General features: G+C 35.6%; 1 protein-coding gene across 2 annotated transcripts; it reads right to left on the bottom strand.

Annotated features, from left to right (window-relative positions):
• Window positions 1-26,672, bottom strand: RAD21L1 (RAD21 cohesin complex component like 1). 2 transcript variants are annotated; one of them, XM_025986100.2, is made up of 13 exons: window positions 26,416-26,672; window positions 25,135-25,264; window positions 23,177-23,270; window positions 20,693-20,799; window positions 16,849-17,019; window positions 15,641-15,736; window positions 14,359-14,469; window positions 12,450-12,676; window positions 12,112-12,211; window positions 10,927-11,051; window positions 8,923-9,018; window positions 6,485-6,562; window positions 1-876 (listed from the first exon to the last, which is right to left on the bottom strand). In XM_025986100.2, the coding sequence occupies exons 1-13, from the start codon at window positions 26,557-26,559 to the stop codon at window positions 688-690; spliced, it is 1,668 nt and encodes a 555-aa protein (XP_025841885.1). In that variant the 5' UTR covers window positions 26,560-26,672; the 3' UTR covers window positions 1-687. The 2 variants fall into 2 exon arrangements, with proteins under 2 accessions (XP_025841885.1, XP_072592294.1); XM_072736193.1 differs by lacking the exons at window positions 12,112-12,211; window positions 12,450-12,676; window positions 14,359-14,469; window positions 25,135-25,264; window positions 26,416-26,672 and having other exon boundaries at window positions 588-876; window positions 23,177-23,384.
• Between the last annotated feature and the right edge of the window lie 840 nt (window positions 26,673-27,512).

The raw sequence follows: 27,512 nt of genomic DNA, 5'->3' as shown, positions 1-27,512 counted from the left end.
ATTTTAATGACCTTTACTTGAAATGTAGCTGCAGACAACATGCTAAACAAGTGTCTACTAATTTTTTAACATAAGAAGATTTAATTTTGCTGTCACATGAATGGTAGTTATAATAATCATTAAATAATAGTAAAAATGTTAAATGAACTATAAATAGACTTCAATAATTTAAAACAAAGATGAATTTTAGAACTTTCAATTCAGATATTAGATTAAAAACCATGGCAGTAGGTCAAATCAAGGATTATTTGCATTGTAGAATCAAATAAATTATTGTCTGTTGGGGGGAAAGCAAGAAAGTATTAATTGTTAATTAGTCTCGTAAAATTTAAGTAAATAATTCAATGTAAAATGACTTTTAAAAATATCCTTAAATGTTTTTTGATGGTGCATAGTATTTTAAAAACGTATTCTAAATGCAACATTCAAGTTAGGGAAATGGTAAATACTATACATTCAAGTTAGCTAAGTTAAAAATATTACTTAGCTACAATTAAGTTTTTCTGTAAGCATATAGGTTTCCAATTCTGGCTATGATTATTCTGAATTTACAAAGAGGAAATAGGAGTCAGCCTATAGATGAAACAGATCGGACCTTTAGCTGTTTCCAGACAGGTTCTGCATTAAATCGAACAATCTACACAGAGATTCCAATGATTACATAAATCTGCATGTTCTCGATTTCCTTCACATTTCATAGAACATTGGTCCCACTGTAGCTATAATATCTGCATAGGGAGCACTCTGGCTCAGCTCAATAGCCTGCTGTTTTTTTAGGACAAGCAAGCTATAAAATTTGGCAGCAGCTTGTTTCCGGTCACTATTTCTGCAGAGCTTCATCAGACTAAAGTACTGCATTCCCATCCTGTTGGATTCCTGGGAAAATAATCAGAAAAGAAGAAAGGAAAGAGAAACAGCATCATTAAAAGTACAGCAGAGGATGCCTGGGTGGCTCGGCGGTTAAGCGTCTGCCTTCGGCCCAGGGTCGTGATCCTGTAGTCCCCCGATCGAGTCCCACATTGGGGTCCCTGCATGGGGCGGGCCTGCTTCTCCCTCTGCCTGTGTCTCTGCCTCTCTCTCTCTCTCTCATGAATAAATACAATTTTTTAAAAAAATAAAATAAAAGTACAGCAGACAGTGGATGCGTAATAAATAAAATACTGATATTTTTGATAAGTGTGAAACCCTACGATGGAAAAATGCAAATGACTCATTAGTAAACTTAAAAAACATTATAGGTCATTAAGTATAAGCTTGGTTCATTGAAAAAATACATGCAAAAGAACTCCTAAAGTGTTATACAAATTTCTGATGTGTTATACAAATGTTAGATCTTTGACAAGATCTAAAATTTGATGTTAACATAAATGGCTCTTGTGGAAAGTGCAGTTAGTTTATGCTTGCAGGCAGAAAACAATCCACAGGAGTTTGAGAGGCTTCAAATACAATGAAAATTATCAGCTTCTTTTCCTTAAAGGTACTGAGAGGTAGGGTTGACTATAAACAACTATAGTGATAAATGTAAAATTACATTTATATATCTTAGTGGTAGAGGAATATGACTATCTAAACATCTCCCAGTTTCTTGGCACATATTAAAAAATGTTGGATTAAGCTTAAGGCACCCATGAACCTATTAGAAAAAATTGAGATGCAATAAAGTATTTAATTATGGATGAAGATAACTCCTTTTGTGAAGCCTAGTACTTGGAATCAGTCTAGAATAGAAGTACAGTATAGTTTTTTTTTAGTTAGAAATACTGTAATGAATATGGGCCACTATCCCTTGAGCATTTTACTCCTTTGATAGCTTAGCTGTGAAGTATTTTTAGAAATACCATATACAGGTTTTTTTGGGTAAGTCCACAATATTTAGCAAATTAATAAATTAGTTTATCATACTTTATCTCAACAAAAGAAGTGGACCAGTACCAGCAGCCTTTCAGAGATGGCATGCCAAACCTTTACTTAATCCCTCTTGAGGAGACAAGATGTGATTGACTGGCTTTTTCCCCTGGGAGAGAAGAGGGACACCCTTTTCTTTTTTAAAAAAGATTTTATTTATTTCAGAGACAGAAAGCACCAGCAGGGGAAGGGGCAGAGGGAGAGGGAGAAACAGAATCCTTTCAGAGCAGGGAGCCCAATGCAGGGCTTGATCCCAGGAGCCTGACATCAGGACCCTGAGATTAGGACCTGAAGTTGAGGGCAGATACTTAACCTATGGAGCCATCCAGGCGCCTCAAGGGGCAGCCTTTTCAATTTAAAGAACTCTTTTGAAAAACACCCCAAGGGGACAAATATGCAAGAGTTAACACACGTGCTTATTTATTTGTTCCCTCCAGAAACGCCTCTAAAATGAAGGTAAGGGACACCTGGGTGGCTCAGCGGTTGAGCGTCTGCCTTTGGCTCGGGTCGTGATCCTGGACACCCAGGATCGAGTCCCACATCAGGCTCCCTGCATGGAGCCTGCTTCTCCCTCTGCCTGTGTCTCTGCCTTTCTTTCTGTGTGTGTCTCTCATGAATGAATAAATAAAACCTTTAAAATAAAATAAAATAAAATGAAGGTAAAAGAATAAAAGGTGACAAAGGAAGGAGATACAGAAAAAGTGAAAGACAGACTGACTTAGCAGAGTAGAGAAAGTTAAAACCTAATTGCCAGCAAGGAAGAAAGACAGCAAAAAAGCAAGCCAGTGTGAGCTATAGAACCTTGGAAAAGCTCAGGTATTACAGGCAATAGTATGTTATAAAATGGAGACAAGAATTCCTCAAAAGTCTGCTTGGGAGGAGTTACACTCTCAGGTCCACTCCACCACTTCACTGAACCAGGAGACCACAACTCCAATACCCTACCAGGAGGCAGAAGGTTGCCTTTCTAGAGCTTCCAACCACTGAGACTCTAGAATTGGAATGCCAGGCAACTGTGGATGGTGAAGTGTCATACCACAAGCTGGGAGTTAAGTGAAATTCTACACACTATACAATGAGATAGCAAAGGTCTCTCCTCCCTCTTCTCAGTTCCTAAACCACCAGCATCATGCTTATTATCTCCTAGGCAATAGATTTGATTTAGCTGGGAAAACGGACCATGGGGAGGGAGGGGATACAGATAATGGTGCATGTTTGGGAGCAAGTATGTGTATGCTGGGGGGGATACCACCCAATTATCTCACTATAAAGACTAAGTCTCCAAGGCCCACCCTTGCTTATATAACTTCCAATCTGATTTTTGCTATCTCACTTTTTTTTGAAGATTTATTTATTCATTTGAGAGAAAGAGAGAGAGAGCACGAGTAGGAGGGGCAGAGACAGAGGAAGAAAGAATCTCAAGCAGACTCCTTACTGAGCACAGAGCCAAGGTGGGACTTGATCTCACAACCCTGAGATCATGGCCTGAGCCAAAACCCAACAGTTGGGTGCTCAACCAACTGCACCACTCAGGCACTTCTTTGCTATCTCACTCCTAAATAAGAACAGATAACCAAAGATCTACCAGACATTTGGGTATAATTTCTAACATTCAAGACCAAAAAAAGAATACATTCAAGAGAATCACTAAGCAAACAGAGACACTGCAAGGACCAGAAGAAAACTATAACTTATGAAAGAGAAGATTCTGTATCCATAAAACATGTTAAGGATTATTATTGAAAGAAAGCACATTAGTGGTTGCTTGGGGAGGAAGGAGGGAAACCAGTGGGAGAGATGGGACAAAGAATGATCAAGAGGCACAAGGAAACTTTTTGGAGTTGTAGATATATATGTTCACTAATTTGATTGTAGTGATGGTTTCACAGGTATATACATAATGTCAAAACTTATCTACTGTATACTTCAAATAGGTGTGGTTTATTGTATCTTAATAATACCTCAAAAAGCTGTTAAAAAACTAAATAAGTGAAAAGATTAGAATGCTACAAAATGAAAGAACAATTAATAACTAAGAAAAAACTCCTGGAAGACAAAAAAGGTAAAAGCAGAAATAAAATTCAATAAAAACTGGAAGGTAAAGTTGAAGAAATTTTCTAAGGAGTAGAAAAAAAATAAAAAGACAAAGGGAATTAATATAAGGGGATAAAAGATTTTTTAAAAATTAAAGGTACAATTCAGGGGATCCAACATTTGACCTGTAGGCAATCCAGAAAGAACAGATTAACAACAAGGAAGAAATCTAAGAAATACAATAAAGTTTCCTAGAATTCAAGGACATGAAATTTCAGAATAAATAACCCATTACATGCTCAGCACAATAAATAAAAAAAGGCCCATATCAAAACACATCATCATGAAATTTCAGACCACTACAAATAAAGAAAAGATCTAAAAGTTTCTAGAGAAAAAATCAAGGTCACCCACAAAGGATTGCCAACCAAGCAGCATCTAACTTTTTAGTAACAATACAAAAAGCCTAGATATGTTACAAAACCTTCAACATCTGAAAGATATTATTTTCAAACTATGTTCAGAGATATCCAATCCCAATCAAGTTACAGGTAAAATAAAGAAATTTTCACACCTGTATATAGGGTGACTATTTCCGGTGTATTCTTTATCTCAGGAAATTATATGAGAGGATGTTAACCACCAAAATATTTAAGGTGAAGGAAGATCAAAGCATCGAGAAATAGAGAAACTAATATAGGAAAAAGACAAAGGAATTCTCATGTTATGATAAAGGAATGCCTCAGGACAAAAATATGAAAAAGACCTAGAGAGTAGCTAGTCTAATCAGAACAAGACGATGATGAGCTCTGGAAGGAGTATCTTCAAGAAAACAAACTGAAACTGATCAATCAATTGACACAATTTGACCATCCTAAGAGGGGTTTCATTATGTTGTCAGAGAATTTAAGAAAAGAATTAAGGATGAGTATATAGATAGACCCTAAGCAAATGGGAAAAACGAGGCAATGATTAACAAAAAAAAAAAAACAAAAACAAACAAAAAACAAAAAACCCAACAAAAAAACAACAACAACAAAAAATGATAAAGTTGACAAGAAATGTAATTACACTAATTTTTGCATAGTCTTGGTAGCAGTGACAGCTGATTATCCCTTAATATCCATTCCTGTCTTCTTTTATAGTAACAGAATTATTACCTGGGCCCAAGGTTGCCAGATAAGGACTACATTTCCCAACTAGATGTGTCACGGTGACTATGTGCTGGGCCAAATGAAATGTGAAAAGTGATACAAAGAATTTCTGGTTGTACCCTTAAAAGAAATTTTGCTGCTGAATGGAATGCAGATGTGTTGGGTACTTAGCCATTTTTGATCCTGAGAATAAAGAAAATGAGATAAAGGTAACCTACCTAGGTCTGACAACTTTGTGAGTATAGTGGTCATACCAGATTATACTTTATCTTTTTAAAACATTGATATTTTGGCTGTCTATCAAAATCAAACCTGCATCATAACTATTTTAACACTGTAAACACTGAATACTGTACTAAAAACAGACTGCAGTAGCAAAGCTATAACTAAACTAAATTTTCATTTCATGTTCAAAGAAGTCAACAGATAAAACTTAAAAGCTGAAATATCAAGAAAGAACAGTAAGAACATAAAATTAGAAATATAAATATAGGGGCACCTGGGTGGTTCAGTCGATTAAGCCTTTGCATTCGGCTTGGGTAATGATCTCAGGGTCCTAGGATTGAGCCCCACACTGGGCTCCCTGCTCAGCAAGGAGTCTGCTTCTCCCTCATGCTTGTGCTCTTTCTGGCTCTCTCTTGCTATCTCTCTCTCAAATAAATAAATAAAATCTTAAAAAAAGAAATATAGACATAAATACTAAAAGAAACAGCTTAATGTAATTGCCTCTGGTGAGCAGGATTTAAGAATAAAGAAGGTAGGATAAAACTTCTGTGTTTCCTTCTCAGCCTTATACATAGAACTACTGAACTTTAAAATTATATACATGTATTTTGATAAAAATAGAAGTTAAATTTTTGAGAGAGAGGGTGAAAGTGGGGGTGGGAGGGAATTGGAAGGGGGAGAGGGAGAGGGAGAGAAAGAATTCCAAGCAGGTTCCATGCCCAGCACAGAGCCTGATGGGGTCCTCTATCTACCTTGAGATCATGACCTGAGCCAAAATCAAAACTCAGACACTTAACTGACTGAGCCACCCAGATGGCCCAAAATATAAGTTAAATTTTACAATTATCTGTTTTTACTCTTAAATTATTATAAACTTAGTTCCATATAGTTGATAGCTTGCTAAAGACAAGAATGGGACATACACTAGATGTCTTAGGGGCAGGAGTATAGGTAAGAAGTTGATTAGAATATACAGGCACCAACAAACTCCCAGAGTTACCCTGGGTACAGTGCTCAAAATCACTTCCTTCTAGTGGAATTTGGTCTCAACAACAACAACAACAAAACGAAGATGTCTTCATTTTTATTAATGTCTAGAAGATTGAAGCCAAAATTTTATTTATTTTTAAAAACAAAAATAGGATTGACAGACCCTACCACCTTACCCGCAAACTATTTAACATCTGTAGGATTCTTCGATTCCATCTCTCTGTATCAATACTTTGTTCATTCCCCGATGACTCCTGTTTGAATGATTGATAAAATATTTCCTTTTAAACAAATTTTACCAAATGCTTACTATTTACCAAGCATATAGTTGCTACAAGAAACCCAATTATAACACTGGATACTGCCAAATAAGGAGCTTATATAGTCCGATAAAGGAGAGAATTGGAAACATACAAATATAGATCAATCTTTCCAGGATTATATATAAGCTACCAAGGCAATGAGGGGCTCCAGTAGGAGATTCTGCAGTCTTTATTGGTAGTACATCCAAGGGCCCTGTGTCCTTAATTTCAAAAGTAAAATTGGCAGTGACTTTTGGTTAGGACTATCCTAGCTCTGGTCATTTGAACTGGGTTGACAGAAATAAACATAAAGCTATAGAAAAACAGCCTTATAAAGGCCTTTATCTGAACTTACCTGGTGATACAGACAGAAGATTAATAAGTGATATTTGGCAATCTGTGTACAATTGAGTTACAACCTTTTTGATTTTAAGGGCAACTTGTCCAAAAAAGATCAACCAACTTCCTGTCATATTATCTGAATAGATTCATTCTTTCCAGTCTTTAAAATTTAGCCACCTTCAGAAACACCTCAATATTTAAAAATTGTCAAGTTGAAATCCCTTCACAGGAACTCACTCTAAGTTCTTATCAACTGACACTTTATGAGCTAAGAACAGAACCGGGCATAGGGAAGGTGCTGATGAATCTGACAAAAGAACAAGTCTACAAAGTGTGGGGGGTGAGGGGAGGGCGGAGGGGAGGAAGGTGGCACCGATCTGACCTACTTTATAATTTTTCTTAGGCTAGCTCTGACCATACAATCATCCTTACCACAGGTGCACTGTTTGTCAAGTGTCACTTTACATGTACCTTTGGAGCCCAGACTCTCCTATCTGTTTTTAATTTCACAGACTCCAAAATGATTTCAGAAAGTTCCAGAATATTCTGCATAATATTTTGAATCATTTGAAGCTAAGGGGACTGACTGCCGAGACCTCATTCCTCCAGCTATACTGGCTTCCTGGTCCTGCCTAGATAGCCTCCTCTCTTAAATTCCAAAGGGAATGACCTGAAAATATGGTCATTTTATTCTGAAGAGTTTTCCAAATTCCTCCAGGCACAATTTATTTTTATTTCTTTCTGGTCTGCCCTGGGATAAATGAGTTCACCCAATTACTAACATTTATTATATTGTTAAATACACAAATGCTGTTTTTCAAATATAAAGAGCAATGGCCCAACTCTTTGTTAAAGATCCATGAGATTGCAGCTTGACCTATAATTGCACAACTAAACTAACCAGGAAGAGGCTCAGAAAAAATAGTCTGTGCACTCTGCTAAAGCCTATCTACTTGATCTATCTGGACATCCTACAGCTGAATACATTGTGTGGAAAGCCCAGTGGATTATTAAAACAGCTGAACTTGTGCTGTGTTGTGGTTTGCTTGACTATGTATGAAAATAACCTGTGTCTACAGAAGCAAAGAGGCAAAAATGAATCAACCCACTTCTGGCTGAGCTGTTTGTATGTTTCAGGTAAAAAGTTCAGGTATCTATCCTGTCCTAGATTATCCAGAGAATTCAGTTTGTTTTCTATATATGAAAAAGGAATCTAATAGTCTTGGAACTCATTATAAAGATAATTTACTTAAGAACAAACTAGCATCTGGCATTAATTGCTATTTTGACATTATTCAATAAGAAAATTTTGCTAAAATTCATTACAATCTTAAAAATGAAAAAAAAAAAAACAATCTTAAAAATGCTTTCAGCACTGTGGAACAAGGACTGGAGAAATAAGAACATGATACGTATGGAGCCAGGTGAGTCAGATATCATTTCTGGCTTTGCTATTGAATTGTGGTCCTTTGAGTAGACTTTCTTTTTCTGATTTCTAGAAATCTTGGACAGATATAGACCTTGAGCCATACAAAGTTTTGGGGGAAAAAAATGTCATGTTTTGTTTTTGTTTCTTGTTTGTTTGTTTTTTTTTGTAAATAAAGTAAAATTTAAAATGCCCTAGGATGCTCTATTATAGCTCTGCTTCTTTAAAGCTGTAATAAGATTAAATAGCGATTCTCAGTATTTTTAACCTATGACTAACTTTGATAATGTAAAAATCTCACAATTTTCTTTAAAATTATTTGAGGTTTCAGAAGAAGTTAAAGAAAGAAAAATAAGTCAGAGCAATTCTGAGTACGTTTTATCAAACTACTGACACATCTCTTTGTTGAGATCACTAATTTAAATAATTCTAGAAAGTAACACCATCACCATAGCTCTAAGACCAATTTTTAGGTATAAATAAAGTGATAACTATTTAGGAACAAAGTTTTTAAGAACATTCTCAAGACTATGCATATATTTACCAGCTCCACTGGACAATTCTCAATTTCTTGTGCTAACATAGCATTCATTAGAGAGGATTCTTCAGCAGCCGAAGAGACCAGTTCAACAGTAACTTGCTAAAGCAAATTAGGGAAAGACAGGTAAGTCGTCACAGTAGTAGTAATCACAGGAACAATTTTATTTTGTTAAATGCTTTAATCACATATATGCTCATTTCTAAAACTAGTTTAAAATGTTACCTGCATTCACAAAATATTATTTCTGAACTATCCCAGATAGCCTCTGTTTTCCATATGTCTCCCACAAATGAAGAACTGGCACATCCTTGCCCTCTTGGCTGCCTATCTTTTCCTCTCCTACTTCCTTCACCACTGTAGACCTCATATCAAACACCTTCATGGCTGTGTGACTGAGACCATTTTCTTTTGAAGCATTTTGTCTAGCCCCACCCCCTACCTTTATCCTCATGCCAGTACCAGGTGGCAGAGGGAGAACTCTAAACAGTGCTGAAAGTGGGGGAAGGGATATTAATATGTTTATGTAGAGCCATGATGAGATTCTTGCCACCACTGTTGGAGCTGTCACTGGCAAAAGGGAAGAAAAACTGTGCCCTCTGGAAGGGGAGCAAAGGCATAAGGGAAAAAGGAAAAAGAGAAAGCAAGAAATTCTCCATTCCTTATTATCACCTTTTTTCATCGTTACAGAAGTGTCGGCCCCCTTTTCATCTTTAACCAGTCTTCAAGTTAGGAACTTCTTACAACAAAGCTTACTTGATTTTTAATTTCAGGTTTAACATTTTTAGTAAATGTAAGGAGCTGCATTTTATTCTTTAATCTACATATTTGTCGAGAATTATGTTTTTTCTCTTTTAATTTCTATGAATATTCTACATTTTAGGTACTTTCAATTTTGTAGTTACTTTACACAAATGTTTTATAAAGATTTGAAAATGATTAATCAGAATCAAAATTTTTCTGTCCTGCCAATGTGCTCCCTTTCCTGATTATATTTCACAACTGTTCACCATTTTTGGAAGTAGTAGAAGAATGGAATTGAAGCTTAAAGCATAAATACAGAGTAGAGTTAAGAGGGTCAATAGAATTGTACGTCAATCTCTTTAATTCAAGCACCTGGGAAAATCTATTTTGATAATATGTTAAAAAAATCATGAACTAAACAAGCTTATCTATCATAATTTTCAGTAAGTACACTCTAAGAAATGCTTGAGCCCAAATAAGAAAGATAGTAGTACTGGCAACCCAGTATCTCAATATCTAGTGTACTATCAAATATATAGTAAAATACATTATTTTAATGCATTATGAAATTGTCCTTCCTTCCAATGGCATTCACTTCCAGTGTGGATTGACTTTGAATTCCCTGAATAATTATCAGAATACAGTGATGGTGAAACAAACCAGAAAAGCACCAGTTTATTTTTATCTGGTTTGCCTATAATATTTACATTTGTACAACCACCAAAGTGATAATGGGGAAAATATTTTAAAGCACATTGTTTCCAACCATGTTCTTAAATAATTATGTTTTTTTAATAAAAATTACATCTTCAAATTAAATTTTTAAAAATTTTTGTTTAGTCATGGGTCTTTAGATAATCTTTTGAATTCAGGGTTAAGGTAGGTCTAAAACACAGCCTTAGAGGTGAGAAGAGTGAATTTATGATCAGAAACAACATAGGTGCACTGTCTAGAGTCCTAAAAAGTTCCATGATATACTGAATGTGGGGCCTGGTAGACTATAATCAGATTCAAGTACATTCATTTATTTGATGTACTATGTAAAATATTTCAGTATGAAACTACTTATCTTGTGATTTATTATCCAAAACTTCTAGAAAATACTGTCCTGTAGATGCTTTACATAGTACTGCCACTTACTAAACAAATTACAGAATAACATAAGATGAAATATAAACTATAAATGTACGAAGACATACCGGAGTCTCAAGGTTCCTTCACTCTGTGTCAGAAAAATAATATTTTTGTGATTTTTCTTTAACTTACCTCAGAATTAAAATTTTTATTGATATCTTCATGAGAACTACACTTAGATCCATTAATCACATCCTTCCAAGCTTTTGATTGATTTAAGTCTTGCTGGGAATTTGGCTCTTCCATCTTGGAGGTCTCTGAATTATTAAGGAAGTAAAGATGATTTCACCAAAATATCTGTCAAATTTGGGATATGGTTATTACAAAACAAAGCTTCCAACAGAAAACTTGGAATCCAAGAATTTGGGCAAAGGGTATAAACGTTCTTATAGTTTCTCAAGTCTCACATATTTATCTTCTTTTTCTCCTTGTCTGCTTCTTATTGTCTCCACTCCCCATCCTCCACCAACTATCTCCTCCCCACTCACTCCCACACAACACTTACAAGACAATATGGATAGTTCAAGCCCATCTTGGTGTATTGTTCAGCAGAATTTAATGCCTTTAGGACAGGTGCTCAGGAAACAGTTTCACTCACTACCAAAGGTGGCTTTATTATTCCTTTATAATAGTCACAATAATAATAAGCAATTATTAATACTCTGTGTATCCTCCAGGTGAATGGAAATATCTATGTCTCAGGCTAATTGCATTGCTTAAATGCTATTCTCATCACTAGGTGACTTTTCATGTTAGCTGTCTTTTTTTTTTTAAGGTTTTATTTATTTATTCATAGAGACACAGAGAGAGTGAGAGAGAGAGAGAGAGAGAGAGAGAGAGAGGCAGAGACACAGGCAGAGGGAGAAGTAGGCTCCATGCAGGGAGCCTGACGTGGGACTGGGTCTCCAGGATCATGCCCTGGACCGAAGGTGGCGCTAAACCGCTGAGCCACCCGGGCTGCCCTCATGTTAACTGTCTTAAAGTGAAACATTACCCTACTAGGTAAAATAGTTATATCTGTTGAAGGTTTATGAGTACTGCCTATATGGATCAGGGAGGTAGGAAGGAGAGAGATTAGGAAGGATCCACATAGTATATATACTTCATCTTTTTAATGTAGCTTGTTGAACAAAAATTAATCTGCAAAGCAAAAAATGGCAATGCTGATGTAAAAATTTCTTTTAAGTTGAAATACCCTTACAGAGATGGCATTTATACTTGGGAATGTGGAATTAGATCCCATCTTCATTTTGAAATGTAAAATGACATTTTGTTTCTACAACATCCCCCTCAATACCAACAGCTAGTATGTCTCACCTATTATGTTTTCACTTCCTACTTCTTCCCTTACTGATTCCTTCTGTATCCATTTTCTTCCAAGTTTAAAGCCAGAGGACAGAAAGCATTTTGTAAACAACTGTAAAAATATACATTTTTATTTCTTGCTTTTGCACAAGTGAAACAATTCAATAAAATATAAGCACAAATGCTAAAAAGTGAAAACTATAATTCATGCACACATATCAAGCAAATTAACTCAAAAGAAAAGGGGTATTTTTTACAAGTTTATATTCTGTTGTATATATGAATATAAATATGTATTTATTTATTTATAACCAAACACTGCACCTATGTAAAAAGGTGGAAACTATTACCATCTTCAGTTCAGCATGAGTCAAATCCTGGGCAGCAGTTGACAGAAGTGTGTCCACTCCTCCCTTTTTCTTCCACATCATCAATCTTTGGGTAGGAGGAGCAAGTTCCAAAACCATGAGTGTGTCGGTAAAGCAAGTAAGCTGTTTATGCATAATTTTGCTACTGATCTCTTTGACTGGATCTATGAGCAACTTTCTCTTTTTGCCTTTTCTTTTCTCAGCAATGTCTAAATATAAGAAATAGGCATAAATGTGATTGGTTGTACAGCTCTGTAAAATGATATTCTAGGGACTGCATATCTAAGACACGTTTACCACAATGCAACCTACGGAATTGCCATGGGAAGAAAATCTTTTTCTCTCTACTGAAAAATTATGCTTCACAAGGTTTTTGCACAGCTGTACAGTATTTGAACAGCCAACAGTTGATGCCTTTTATAAAGTGTTCCTTCAAAGTGCTTAGGAGGAACACTGTTGACCTAGCAGGTAGACAACTGAGGAAATGTGGAGCAGAGGATATAATGAGAGTGAAGTTGCTCAGTTTTTTGAAGTTCCCTAAAATATTCATATAACAGGATATTTTGAAACATTAATTTGTATTTTTCCAGTATATTTTTCTCTCCTCCATTGAAATTCTCTCCTCCATTGAAATTCATATACAAATTCCAAGTAGGTAACTAGGCCCATAGGATTTCACTCCTTTAGATAAATTTACCAGGTAAAAAACAAAAGTTAAGCTCTTCCTTATGAAGATATAAAGGGGGAGGGTTAGATTTCCTAAAATGGGTGAAGATCTAAGATCAAATGGAGCCAGAAGGAAGAGTAACCTGCCTGCTAATGTGCCTTAGTAAAATCCTGGGAACATGACAAGATTCCAGAAAGGCTGGCTGTGTGATGACCCCAGAGGCTATTCAGGCTGGGACAGTGGGTACCACAAACTGTTGTGGCTGATGACCACAGTTTACTTTCCACCTACCACACCCCTCCCCCAAATTTGGATGCTACATGGCTTAAGGAACACAGGGGAACTATACAGACTCAAATTTTTGCCAAACCAGTGAGATAGAAGCTCAGAGTTGCATACAATAAAGAAAAAAACTTGAATGCTTTGTTTCTTGCATGCCTGAGTTTATAACTGAAATTCATATCAATTATCCTACTAAAGGTATGATGTCCTTACAAGGTCAAGTTTATATTAGATTCATATTTATCTTTTATTCCTAAAAATATGTGTGCGGTTAAATGTTAGAGGGTATATGCGTCTCTTCCGATCCTTTTTTTCCATCTTACTTTATATTCATTTGCATGTTTATCTATCTTCCCAATCAGACTGTGAGCCTCTTAAAAGCAGGTACTATGTCTTCTTCATTTCTGTGCCCAACAGAGAGTAATGGTTCAGTAACTACTGGCATTGAACTCAATTTTAGATTTTCCAGTTTCCCAAACTGGGTATGTAGTTTGACCAGGACTGACTACAATGAAAGGATCACATCAAATTTCCTCCACATTCTTTCCCTTTTGTATTGCAAATGTCACTACTGGGTTGACTACCTCCTATAATATTTTACAGATTTTCTCATGGTAAATAAGATAGTAGTATATCAAAAATAAAAACAAAGTTTTTTAAAACAACTAAGCATTGTTTTTATTTACATTAAAGTAAAAACAACTAAGCCTGGGTGGCTTAGTCAGTTAAGCAGCTGACTCTATGGATTTCAGCTCAGGTCATGATCTCAGGGTCGTGAGATTGAGACCCATGTTGGGCTCCATCCTCAGTGGGAGTCTGCTTGAGATTCTCTGTCTCCCTCTCCCTCAGTCCCTCCCTCCACCCCTGCTCTCAAATAAATAAATAAATAAATAAATAAATCTTTAAAACAAAAACAAAAACAAAAACACGAATGAGTCTGACCTGAAATATCAATTGGTTCAAGGGTAAATCCTTGTTCTTCAGTTGATAATGAGGTTTCATCCATTTTTCCATTTTCAGGTAGACATATATACTCTGGATTATCTGGTTCCACTAATAACATCACCATAAAATAATTTTTATAAAAAAGGTTATGTGTAAGCTAGATGCTTATATGAGAATAAAAGCAAAAGATAATGATAATTGAAGATTTATAATGCTAACTGGAGCCAAATCTGATTTTTAGAATCATGTACTTAATATAGTTGAAGAGACACAAGAGATTATATGGTCTGGAGCCCAGTGTCTAAGTGAATAAAGTATCATCACCTTCTTTTCCACATGTGACATCTAAGGTTGGACTTAGTAGATACTGTGGTAGCAACCACAGTACACGACTGATATAAATTTGATTATATGTCTGCTAAAAAACTTGTATTCTGGGATCCCTGGGTGTCTCAGTGGTTTGGTGCCTGCCTTTGGCCTGGGCATGATCCTGGGGTCCCAGGACTGAGTTCTGCATTGGGCTCCCTGCGTGGAGCTTGCTTCTCCCTCTGCCTGTATCTCTGCCTCTCTGTCTCTCTGGGTCTCGCATGAATAAATAAATAAAATCTTAAAAAAAAAAAAAAAAACTTGTATTCTGTTAAATCACATAATTATTAGTTGACCCACAAAGAACCTAAGTAAACTTGTATCACCTTTCTTTTCACATTTTAAATTTCTACTCTGTGTTAGGAGGGAAATGCAACATCAAAAAAAGTGAAGACTCAACATGGGGCTATTCATGGTTTTAATTCTTAAGAAAAATCAGACATAAAGACTTCAAATAATTTGAAGGACCTTCACATGAATTTCAAGTAGAAAATATCCCCACATCTATAATTTTTCTCAAATGGTATATGGATTTTCCAATTATATTAATGCCAATATAGTATTAATAATTAATAATATGAATAATCAATAGCCATATTAATGTCAAACATTAATGATGTTTTGAACAGGTAAAAAATATTATTTAATAATTCAAAAACATAGTATTTTGGCAGAGTGTTTAAATGTGCTCTCATACCAAATAAACCCAATCCTGTTTAAATACCATTGTTGTACCTTTCTCAGAGCCTAGTTTTCCTTTCCATATTGTCTAGGGTCAGACTCGAAATTTGAGGGACAACATTCTTTATTATCTTTCACTATACTATATTGCTACTTAAACTGCACAGTTATAAGGCTTAATTTGAATATTCCTATCTGTTCACTTTCTACACAAAGGATGATTTCATCATACCCGCTATAGTTTCAGGAGGCTCAGGAGGCAGACAAATTTCTCTGCTCAAATGCATGTCTTCTAACAGAATATTCTGATCATCTTGCAGTAGATTATCTTGAAAAACACAATAAATACTTTTGTCATACAGGGTTGAATCTGTCATTTGTTCACTAAACATTTGTTGACATTATTGTATACAAGAACTGTAAGGGGCTACAAAAATGAATCAACTCTACTTAAATAGATTTGATTGGTTACATAGACTCACATTTTAAGCAGGATAATATAGAATTTTATATATATATCATTTCCTTTCCTTTATTAAATAGATGTTTAATTTCAGGAGATATTTACTAAACTAATACCAAGATAGTAACCTTGTTACATAGCCATGTTTAGATTTTAAATCAAGAAGTAAAGGCTTTCAAAACCCTTTGCTAGAGATCTAAGGTAGAAGAACCACTGTTTCTTCAGTTTTGAAATTTCAAAAAGTTTGCCATAACCAGCCTTTTAAAGTAAACCGAGGGGATCCCTGGGTGGCGCAGCGGTTTAGCGCCTGCCTTTGGCCCAGGGCGCAATCCTGGAGACCCGGGATCGAATCCCATGTCGGGCTCCCGGTGCATGGAGCCTGCTTCTCCCTCTGCCTATGTCTCTGCCTCTCTCTCTCTCTCTCTCTGTGTGTGACTATCATAAATAAATAAAAATTAAAAAAAAATAAAGTAAACCGAGAATTAAAAAAAGACTTGTTATATAGCCATCAGTATCTTTAAAATATGTGTATTTAGATTTCCCAATTTTTTGTCTACCCTATTTCTAGGATTATTTTATAATAATAACATCATAATAAAAATATATTTATAATATAAAATGTTGGAAAAATACTTTAGAATAGCTGTTTCACAATTTCTGTTAAGGAAAACAATGTTTCTAATATATGATCTAATATATTTTGTGAGGAGTATATTAACTCCACTCCTTTCCCCTTAAAACTTAGGAATTTGTAAAAATAAAAACAAGCAGTATTTTATATCCTATATGAAAAATGTACTTAGATGGCTATTCACTTAGACCTACGCTAAATGTTTAACTACATCACAGACTTTGAAAACTTGTGTAAAAAATGCAGGGGCATACCCGAAATTTTAGTTTGATCTAATAAATCTATTAATATATATTCTAGTATGATTAAAATAAATATCCAACTTCTATATAATTAGACAGCATACCGATCATCTCTCCTGCAGCCCCTTCATCTCCAAATCCATCTCCACTGTCATACAACAGAGATTTTTCTCCAATGAGGCTTCCAGAACTATGTTCAGCTAAAGGACCACTAGAATTCAGCAATATGTTGTCATCAAAGAAGCTATGTCTTCTGAAAATTTCAGGTTCCTCCCCTAAATAAATATATATTATCAATACTGAGTTAGCCATAGAAACATAGAGTTTTGGGGTTAGACAGAAATTCATATATTTTCTTATATAGCCCCTTCCATTTTACAGATAAGAAAAATGAGAGCTAAAAAACATATTTGAATTGTTCAACTAAAGTCACTCAGTTAATCAATCAGTGGAGACTGGATTTCTAGACTAATACTTTTTCCAAAACAATAGGGAAAAAACATTAGGATAGAATTTTTAGTTGTGGTTCAGTTTAATAATTTCCCAGAAGGGAAATTAGTATTGACAGTGGAATGATTTTTTTCTATGTTAGATAGGTCATGTCCTGCTTGATTAAGTATTATTTTATATTATTTCAAGTGTAATTGCTTGTGTTGTTTATCCATAGTGGAGATTTGGAAAATAAGGAGCATATCTGTCTTCTTAGGAATGGAAAGGCAGGTAAAATATTAAAGAATGGGCTTACAACATTCATGCAATAAATCTTTATTGAATGACTGGGTATTAGGAAATATGCTAGGTGTTGGAGATACAGCAGTGAAAATGACAAAAACCAGTATGCTAACATTAATTGAGTACTTATTATGTGCATTATATTATGTAACAGAAGATACTATTATTATCTGTATTGTCCACAGAAAAGGAAATACGTCCACAAAAAGGTTTTAGAATTTGCACATAGTTATACCCTAATGACAAAGCCAGGATCTGAACCTAGCAGACACAGTAATAGTATCAGTGTTAGAATTTTCACTGGTGAAATATTTTGTAAAATGGTGATTTATGAGAGCAAATTCTTAAAACACTGATAGCAGATAAAATGAACTCCCCTGCTTCAAAATGACTTCCTTCCAGATTGGCCACCTGTACATGTATATTCTTTCCCTTTCTTGGTTTGAATCTCTAGGTCTAGGAATCTGAAACCCAGAGGTCAGACAGATGTTGGTATTCTCTTCCCTCTCTCTAACAACTCATGTTGGTTAGTGCTAGTTAGTAAAGAAAATAATAATTAAGTATCATTTATATTAAAATTCTTCTATAGGCCTACATCTTCTAGAAAGGAAGAGTTGAAAAAGGCAGCCTTCACTGCACTGGATTAAAGATTTGCTCAATAGAAAAGACTGACTTAAAAAAAAAAAAAGCAACTACCCACCCCAAAACCTAAAAACATGTTCACATCTTCCAGGAGCAGCTTAAAAGCTCCCAAAAGAAAAACCAGCTTTGGTCAATAAGAAAATAACATTTATGAACAGACACGATATTCTGAGCACTGAGCATCATGATACCCTGAGATTACTCAAAAAAAATTAAAGAATTATTGCTTTCAATCTTGTATTTAGCTCAGAATAGGATGGATTAATATTAAACACTTCCCAGAAACCATTAAGTTTCAGCTAGTTTTTGAGGAAGATAAAAATCACTTATTGGTGAAAAAGACTGAAGGAGGGAATAAGAGGAATAACTCTCTGATGTTCTAGTAGTATCCCAATTTTAAAATTGGATAGTAAAGCTCAGAGAAGCTAGGTAATTTGCCCAATATCACACAGCAAGGCAACAGAAAAAGCTTATTCAAACTCAGGTCTGTTGGTATACTAAGAACATGTTCTTCCCTCTTTTTGAATTGTAGGAGACACAGTCTGAGAATAGCTAAATTGTACTGGTTGCCTAATAAGATATTTTTTGTAACTTGAGCAAAAGGTCGTAGTGAGAGTAAAACACAGTTGATAAAACAAAGAAGGTAATAAACTGGTAGAGGGCCTTGAGGATAGGCAGGGGTCTCTAAAGTCATAGGGACCAAAGGTGCTCAAGTAGAAGAATGTGATATGAAAAAAAAAAAGGAATTTAAGGACAATTGCTCTTGCAGAGATATATAAAATGTAGGAAGAGCTTGGGAGATATATAGGAGGGTATTACAGTAATAGGGACCCAAGGTGCTCAAGTAGAGGAATGTGATATGAAAAAAAAAAGGAATTTAAGGACAATTGCTCTTGCAGAGATATATAAAATGTAGGAAGAGCTTGGGAGATATATAGGAGGGTATTACAGTAGTCCAGGTCTTTAGTACCTTTTTTTCTTTTTCTTAAGTAGTCTCCATGCCCACCATGGAGCCCAGTGCAGGGCTTGAACACAATGACCCTGAGATCAAGAGTCAGACACTTAATCAACTGAGCCAATCAGGTGGCCCAGTACTGGTGTTATATACATTGGTGGCTAGGGAAATAGAAGACCTAAGAGACATTTCCAATTTTTTTGTTGTTGTTAATCAGCACTGGCATTAAGCTTACAGAAAGTGTAAAAAGTGATCCTAGAGGGGTGCCTGGATGGCTCAGTCATTTAGGCATCTGATGCTTGGTTTCAGCTTGGGTCATGATCTTAGGGTTGTAGGACTGAGCCCTTGCATGGGTCTCCGCATTGAGTACAGAGTCTGCTTGAGATTCCTTATTCATCTCTCTCCCTCCCTCTCTGTTCCTACCCCATCCTGCTTACTCTCTCTCTCTCAAATAAATTAATTAAAAATTTTTTTAAGTGATCCCAAAGTTTCAGGCCTAAAGAAGAATAATAGCATTTACAGGGAAATGTGTAAAGAGTATCTTGGCAGTAGGAAATAAGATTAAAATTGCCACTGTATTATATTTTAAGGCTTGGGGTTACAGACAGTAAGAAATGGTCTGTGGGTTGGTGCTTTACTGTGACAGAGTAAATACACAAATTAGAGGTAAATATTTAGAATATTTTATAGCAATTTCACAGAGTAATTTTATATATGTTGAATTCAATAACAAAAATTGAAGCATATATTTTGATTTTAAACTTTTAATTTTTCTAGTAATCAATTTTTAAATGTTTTACAAAAGTATTATTCCATGACAGACTGGAAATTAACAAAAGTTATATACAACTTGTCCTGTCCCCACAGATCATTTAAGAACACAGCTATAGATCATGAGAGTTATGGAGGGAGAGTAAGGATGAGAAATGGAGGTTAGAGATATAGTTCAAGCATTACTGCCTTGACCACCCACCCTCACTGAACACAGATTTAGGTCATCCTTCTCCTATGCTGCTTCAGGCACTATATGAGAGTCAAAGATGAATATGACACAGACCTTATCATCATGGAGTTTTCAGACCAACACAAGATATACATAATATCATGGCACAAGAGAGAGGTAAATGCCAGAAAAAAAAAAACAAATACTATATGGCTCAATTCTAAAATACACTCAACAGTTTCTGTTTCACAATCAATGAGTAAGTATTCAGCATGTGATATTTCTCCGCAGTCTCAAGCCATGTTAAAATGTTACTTTACAATTGATATCATCATATACTGGAGGAATTATCATATTTTGAAGGCAGTATATGCAGCACATATGTAAAACCTTATATATATGTTACTATAGCAAATGTTTATTTGCATGTCTATTTCCCTGCCTGAATCTCCTTCAGGAAAGGATTCTGCAAACTTTGTACTGCCTATGCCTACGACAACACCTAACATATAGTAAGTATTCAATAAGTAATTGTACACTAAGGGAAGTTTATAGCCTAAGACTGAGTCTTATTCTATTGGCATAGAAATAGCTATTTCTATTGACGTTGTTTCAGTATAAAAATGCAAATATAATTGATTATAGCTTGTAGCTTTAATTTCTCAAATATTCTCACCAAAGCTCCCAGCTTGGAAAAGTAGATCATTACCATAATCTTCTCTAAGTGTGATTTCTTCCGGTCTGCTTTGGTTGTGAGTAAACTGTTCTGAAACGTCAATAGCACTATGGAGAAACAGAAGATTGAGAAAAACATGTGAACAGAATTCAAGGATTTTGTGGTATACTGGAAAAAAAAAAACCCACAAATCCCTAAAACAAAAAACAGGTTTTATTATAAAAATACTCTTTTCCTCAATAGTATTATTTATAAACACTAACGTACCATACATGCTTCTATACAAGTGATCTCCAGGTTGTCAAATCCAAATGGTTGATTCTCAGTCCTTATCTTACTTACACTAACCAACCACATTTGAAACAGATGTTCATTCCCTAATGGAACCCAGTCTTCTCTTGGTCTACTTTCTCTTGATTTTTTTCCTACCTCATTGGCTGCTCTTTTTCCATCTCCTTTATTAGTTCTTCCTCAAGTCTCTCAGACTATTAGCTACTAGGAACAACCCAACAACTCTGTTCTCAGATCTCTTTTTAAAAAATTACACTGACTCTCTAGGGGTTTTATGACTCACAGTGGAAGTTCCACCTATACACTCACAACTCTCAAATTTAGATCCTAATCCAGACTGTTTTCCTGAATTTCAGACCCAGATATTCCACTACCTGCCGACTCCCCTTGGATATGCAACAGTCATCTCAAAACTTATGTCTAAAGCCGAATTAAGCCTTTACCCTGCCCCTCTTAGACCTGCCATTCTCTAGTTATCCTCATCTGATTAGGTGGCTAACTCCATTCTCATATCCAAATCATAGTCATCCTTCACTTCTTGTTTCCCTTAAAGCCATTTCCAACTCTTCAGCAAATCCTGTTGGCTCTGTCTTCAAAACAAACTCATAATTTTGACTGCTACCTCCTTGATAACATGAAGGCTGAGAAGTAATCACAGACATTGTCATTTCTCACTTGGACTTTTTTTTTTTTTTGAGGGGATAATACCCTTTATTAAGGAAGATCAAGACAAAGACCACAGGAGGGTCCCTTCTGGGACACAGAGGCCAGGCATCCTGACCCCACATTTGTGGGCTGCTGGTGGGGAGAGTGTGTGCCCTCAGTTGGACCCTGAGGTTCCCACAGACAGGACAGGGCTGTCAGTCCCAGTTATAAGTCCTGGCATCCTCCATCCAAGGCACTAACTCTTTTCAACCACCAATGCCCTCTTCTCCCCATTCCCCTGGGCTTTCACTCCAGATTATTGGGTGGGGGGGTTGGGGGGGGAATGTAGCCTGGTATGGGAAGGGAGACCCTCTCAGTGCTGGGCTCTACCTTTAAGTGTTGAGGGGGAGTTTCCCTTGCAGCCTCTGAGGGCAGAGAACTTGGGCTATGTGTTGTATACGTGTGTGTGTGGGGGAGTCATCTGGACTTCTTACTGCAATAACCTTTTCATTGGCTCTCTGCTTCTGCCCCTTCCCCCTTGTAGTAAGTAGCCTGAGGGAGCATGTTAAAATCAAGTCAGATCCAGTCACTCTTCTATTCTAAACCCCCCTATGCCCTCATCTGAGTAAAATAAAAATTCTTATTGTGGCCTACAACACCCTACATCATTTGCACCCCCCAGCTACCTCTCTGACCTCATCTCCTAGACTCAGACGCTCATTTACAGCACTTCAGTCTTACTTGCCTCCTTGTTGTTCCCTGAACCCATCCAATGTGTTCTGCCCTAGGGCCTTCCCACTTGCTCTACCGGGAACATTCTTCCTCACATTACTGAATGATTTATTCCCACACCTCCTTCAGATTTCAGCTCTGACCTTATTAGAAAAGCCTTTCCTAACTATCCTGTCATTTATTTACTTTATGTTCTATTTCTTTTCATGTTCATTTCCTGGTGTATTGTGTATTTATTTGTTTATTATCTGTTTACACTATAAGATTCATGCAGACAGGAGCTGTTGTTCATTGCTATCTCCTTGGTGCTTAGAGTAGTGCCTGGTATATAGAAAGCACCCAATAAATATTTACTGAATGAATGGACATACTGTTAATACTGCAAACTACATGCAGCAAATATAATGATACATTTTTGGCATTGTATTTCAAAATCTCACACCAAATTTAAGTCTTCATCAACTGCATGTGTATTTCATTTGTTAACTAGATCCACTTGTGTACATGAAATATGAAGATGAAAACAATACAATATCAAGAAAATCAAATTGAGGGCAGCCCTGGTGGCTCAGCGGTTTAGCATCGCCTTCAGTCCAGGGCCTGATCCTTGGGACCTGGGATCCAGTCCCATGTCAGGCTCCCTGCATGGAGCCTGCTTTTTCCTCTGCCTGTGTCTCTCTCTCTCTCTCTTTCTCTCTGTGTCTCTCCTGAATAAATAAAATCTTTACAATAAAAATAAATAATTAATTAATTAATTAATTAATTAAATAATTAAAAAAAAAGAAAATCAAATTGAAGGAAAATAAAAAAATTTACTTCACATTGTGGGTGTCAAAATCATGAAATTCTTCTGGCAATGTGATAGCACTGTAAGCAGCTTCAAAATTCTCTTTTGGAAGGTCCACCAGTCCTGAAAAAATAAAAAAACACATTCAATGAGCAATAATGCTATATAAAAAACTCCCAGCTCCTGCTTTTCTTCATAACATATAGAAATAATCCATGCTCTACAAACAGTCAGAGTGATATTAAAAATATTTAAAAAGCAATCAGATCAGCTTGGTCTCATGCTTAAAATGATTCAGTGACTTCCCCAGTGCATTTAAATAAAATCCAAACTTCTAATCAGGGCCTCTGCAGTCCTACAAACCTATCAGCATCATCTTTCCCTCATTCTCTAGACTCCAACTATACTGGTCTTTTTGTTCCCTTAACAAGTCAAACACTTTTCTTCCTCAAGACCTTTGCTCTCACTATTCCCTCTGCCTGGAATGCTATTCCCTCAGGGATGTTTTACATGGCTAAGTACTTTTCATTCGTCAAGTTTGACCTTAAATTCTATCCTCTCTTGGGATGCCTGGGTGGTTCAGTGGTTAAGCATCTGCCTTCGGTGTGATCCCCGGAGTCCCCGGATTGAGTCCCACATCGGGCTCCCTGCATGGAGCCTGCTTTTCCCTTTGCCTGTGTTTCTGCCTCTCTCTCTCTGTGTGTGTGTGTGTGTGTGTGTCTCATCAATAAATAAATAAAATCTTTTAAAATAAATAAATAAATTATATCCTCTCTGAAAGGCTTTTCCCAATCAGCCTAACTCAAGTAGTTTCCTGTTATTTTTTGATGGAACATTCTGTTTATATTTCTGCATAGAAAACTGCAATCTATAATTGTTGTAATAATTTAAAAAAAAACATTGTCGTTATCTGATTTCCTCACCAAAGAGACCTTATTTGCCTTGTTTGTCCTTGTATCCCAGAGCCTAAAATAGTGTTTGGCACAGAGTACGGGATAAACAAATATCTGTGGATTATATAAATAAAATAATGAGCAAACAAACCATATTTGATTGAGTATAAACCCTATGTAGAGATTCTACAAATATTTTAAATAAAGAACAAAACCCTGTCAACCCTGATTCAACAAATATTGAGGGAAGAGTATGTTCAAGCCGTTGAGACAAGTTGTATAAGAGATTCAGGAAATAAATACAACAAAGATGTTGCCTTCAAGGGGCTTGCAAACTGGTGTGACAGGCAAGGCCTGTACCTAAATAACCAAAATACAAGGTAGAAATGATGAATGTCTTAAAATTAAATTAAAACTAAAAGGCATCATATTTATGACACATGTAAATCTCTAGCACTTTGGAATGCCTAGAGATTTTCTATGATATTTCATAATAGAATGCTGCTTAGCATCCTGAGAATTCTGAAAACAATGACAATTATGATATCTGGGTTTTGTCAATTATGCTATTTCTAATTCATCTCATAAAGGCAAAAACAGATACAGCAAACTAAGCAAGCCATTAAAATTGAGTATCAGGGGACGCCTGGGGTGGCTCAGCATTTGAACGTCTGCCTTTGGCTCAGGGCGTGATCCCGGTATTGAGTCCTGCATCTGGCTCCTTGCAAGGAGCCTACTTCTCCCTCTGCCTGCGTCTCTGCCTCTCTCTGTATGTCTCTCTTCAATAAATAAATAAAATCTTTAAAAAAAACCCTGAGTATCAGAGTTTCTTACTCTGGTATGGTAGCTTTATGTATATTTCTTAAGTATTACAAGTGTTTGAAAACATAACCTTTCCCTGCAAACATAGGAAGAGCGCAAGGGAAAGAATATAACTTGTCCTTAACCACAGAAACTTAGAATCAGTAAAAAGGAAGTTTATATTTACTATATATCCTGGAATTACAGAGTGCCACCAATGAAAAGAGCTCACTCAAAATAAAAATACAAAAGGGAACCAAAATAAGTGAGACCAATCAACATTGCAAGTATACCTGGGCGAAATGTCATCTTCATTTTAAGCAATGCTTCACTGCAATCTGCCAAAAGATATTTTGCCTTCCTATTATAAATTCGCACAACTCCCAAAAGAAGGTGTCCTGAAGTTCGAAGCGCAATTTTCACCTTTCAATAATTTTTAAAGTATTAGAATGTTAAGAATTAGACTCATAAACCCTGTTTGAAAATTATAAAATCATAGAATTTCTTCTCTTTAAAAAGCAGACATTTTGCTTATTCTTATTTAAAGTGATTTAACTTTTACCTCATCTTGTAAAATGATTAACTTTTGTTCTTATTCAATGAAGATAATCTCATGTACCATTTAAGTGAAATATGTTATTCCTGGTTTTATGGGAAGACTATAAACTCTGCAGTCAGGCCGACTCAGGTGCAAGCCCTGGCTCAGTTGCTAAGGCTGCCATTCAACCTTCTGGAACTTCAGTTTATTAATAATGGCTACAACTTATTATATACTTATTTTGTGCCAGCCATTGTCCTAACAGCTCTTCATATATTATTTAATTTTGACAACTTGTATTTACAGAAGGAAAAAACAGACTCAAAAATGGTAAGTAGCATGCCCAAAATAACACAACTGCTAATGGAGTAGGAATTAAATTAGATTAATTCAAAGGTTCGTGCTCTTAACTATTACACTTCACTGGGGTTAAAAGAAGCCCATCTCATAGGGTTGTTGTGAAGATTAAATAATCTAATGAACATAAAGCCTAGCCCAGTGCCTGACAAATGGAAGGTTTTCAATTATAATTTATCCTTCTTTCAAACATAAAAATACTTAACCTAAAAAAATATTAAAATATTTTAATGCAAGTTCTAATACCTTATTAGAGTGTTTTATAATGAACATAGTACTTTGTGAAGTGTTTACATACATATTTTGATTTATACTCAAGCCTTTTTTTTCTTCTCTCCATATTCATGTACTCACTATTTTTCTAAGTACTTATTTGGTACCTACTACATACATGGTATTTTATTAAGAGAATAAGAAAAGATTACAAAGCATGTATAAAACATGACCTTTCTCCTTTAGGGTCCAATCTGTTCATGATAAACATATGAAACAGTTAATTACCAACAGAAACTGATATGTTTATTCTCAGGTACTAAATGTTATGGGAATTAAAAGAGAGAAGACCATTGTAGAAAGTGAAACTTCCTTGAAATGTATTTTGTGATATTAACATAATTCAGTTCCTTTCTTCTTCATAAGTCATGCCAAATACATACTGTAATTTTAACCAATAACATACCTTAGGTGAAATAATTTTTTCAATGGTTATCTCTAGATTACATTCAAATACATGAGCCTTTGTGAGTTTCTTCTCCCAGTGAGCTGCAAGCCAGATTTTGGCCAATGGCCCTCGCTTACTCATAAGCACATGTGTGTAGAACATGTTGCCTGTTTTCCTTAGCTGTATTTAACAAACTAGAGGGAACATTAAAAGATATTTAAAATTTGATTACAAAAATATTTCCATGCTGTTTCACAGTAAAAACACTGTTTTCATTAATTCTATAAAATAACACTCAGATTATCTTCTAGTTCAAGGTATCATTCAAATTATCTTCTTTAAAGGAGAAACGTCATTTAAAATATGAAATTATAAACTAATGAGAGCTCTGTTTGATTGTGAACCACAACCAGTTTATATGTATTCTGATCACTGATGGCTTCTTACATTCTACTTATTTTACCCAGCAAAGGATTTGAGTTCTCTTACTAACACGGTCAAATAAATAGAAGAGAAAGCCTGGGAAAAATAGGAGATGGAAACAGGGAACAAAAAACAAAACAGGAAAAGGTGGACCAAACTAAGAAAAGTGAAGACGTGTCCCCTCTTTTCTAAAACTTAGTAATTTGAGACATGTTGGATTATTGACTTGTAACTAAGTGTTGAATTTCTTTCTTTTCTTCAAGATGATCTGGTTTCATAATCCATTCAACAATGGATTAATCTTTGGAGTTAAAATATGAACTCCAAAGGATTATAAAGTGGAAAGACGAAGAAAACAAGAAAGTGCAGGAAAAAACACAAAGAAAGGAAACTGGAATCAAATTTAAATGTTCTCAAATAAGAATGGTGAAAGAAAACCTTAACTTAGAAGAAAAACAATTTATGCACGTTTCTACCTATTGTACTATCCTCGAGAGATATCATAAGACTCCACTTTAAGCAAAGGAATAATACTTTGGCTTCTAGAGAAGAATCAAGTTATTGCCCACATAAAGTAATCTTAAGCTGCCACTATAAAAGCCTTTTTTGCTTTTCTACTTAAAGTTCTGATCAGAAGAGAAAGTCAAGCCAAAATGAACACAAAAACAAAATCAGCCACAGAATTCAAAACT

This window comes from Vulpes vulpes, chromosome 14, assembly GCF_048418805.1.
Source record: "Vulpes vulpes isolate BD-2025 chromosome 14, VulVul3, whole genome shotgun sequence".
Taxonomy (NCBI): Eukaryota; Metazoa; Chordata; class Mammalia; order Carnivora; family Canidae; genus Vulpes; species Vulpes vulpes.
Note: the sequence above shows the minus strand (reverse complement) of the source record. Positions and strands in the feature narration are given on the sequence as shown.

Bases quoted from the DNA above. Each gene is read 5' to 3' on its own strand.
- RAD21L1 (XM_025986100.2), bottom strand. From the start codon at position 26,559: ATGTTCTACACACATGTGCTTATGAGTAAGCGAGGGCCATTGGCCAAA. The intron at 14,470-15,640 runs GTATGATGAAAT...TGATGTTATTAG, and splicing joins GCCTCCTGAAACTATAGCGG to TGGAACCAGATAATCCAGAG. The intron at 9,019-10,926 runs GTAAGTTAAAGA...AATTTGCTTTAG, and splicing joins ATAAAAATTTTAATTCTGAG to CAAGTTACTGTTGAACTGGT.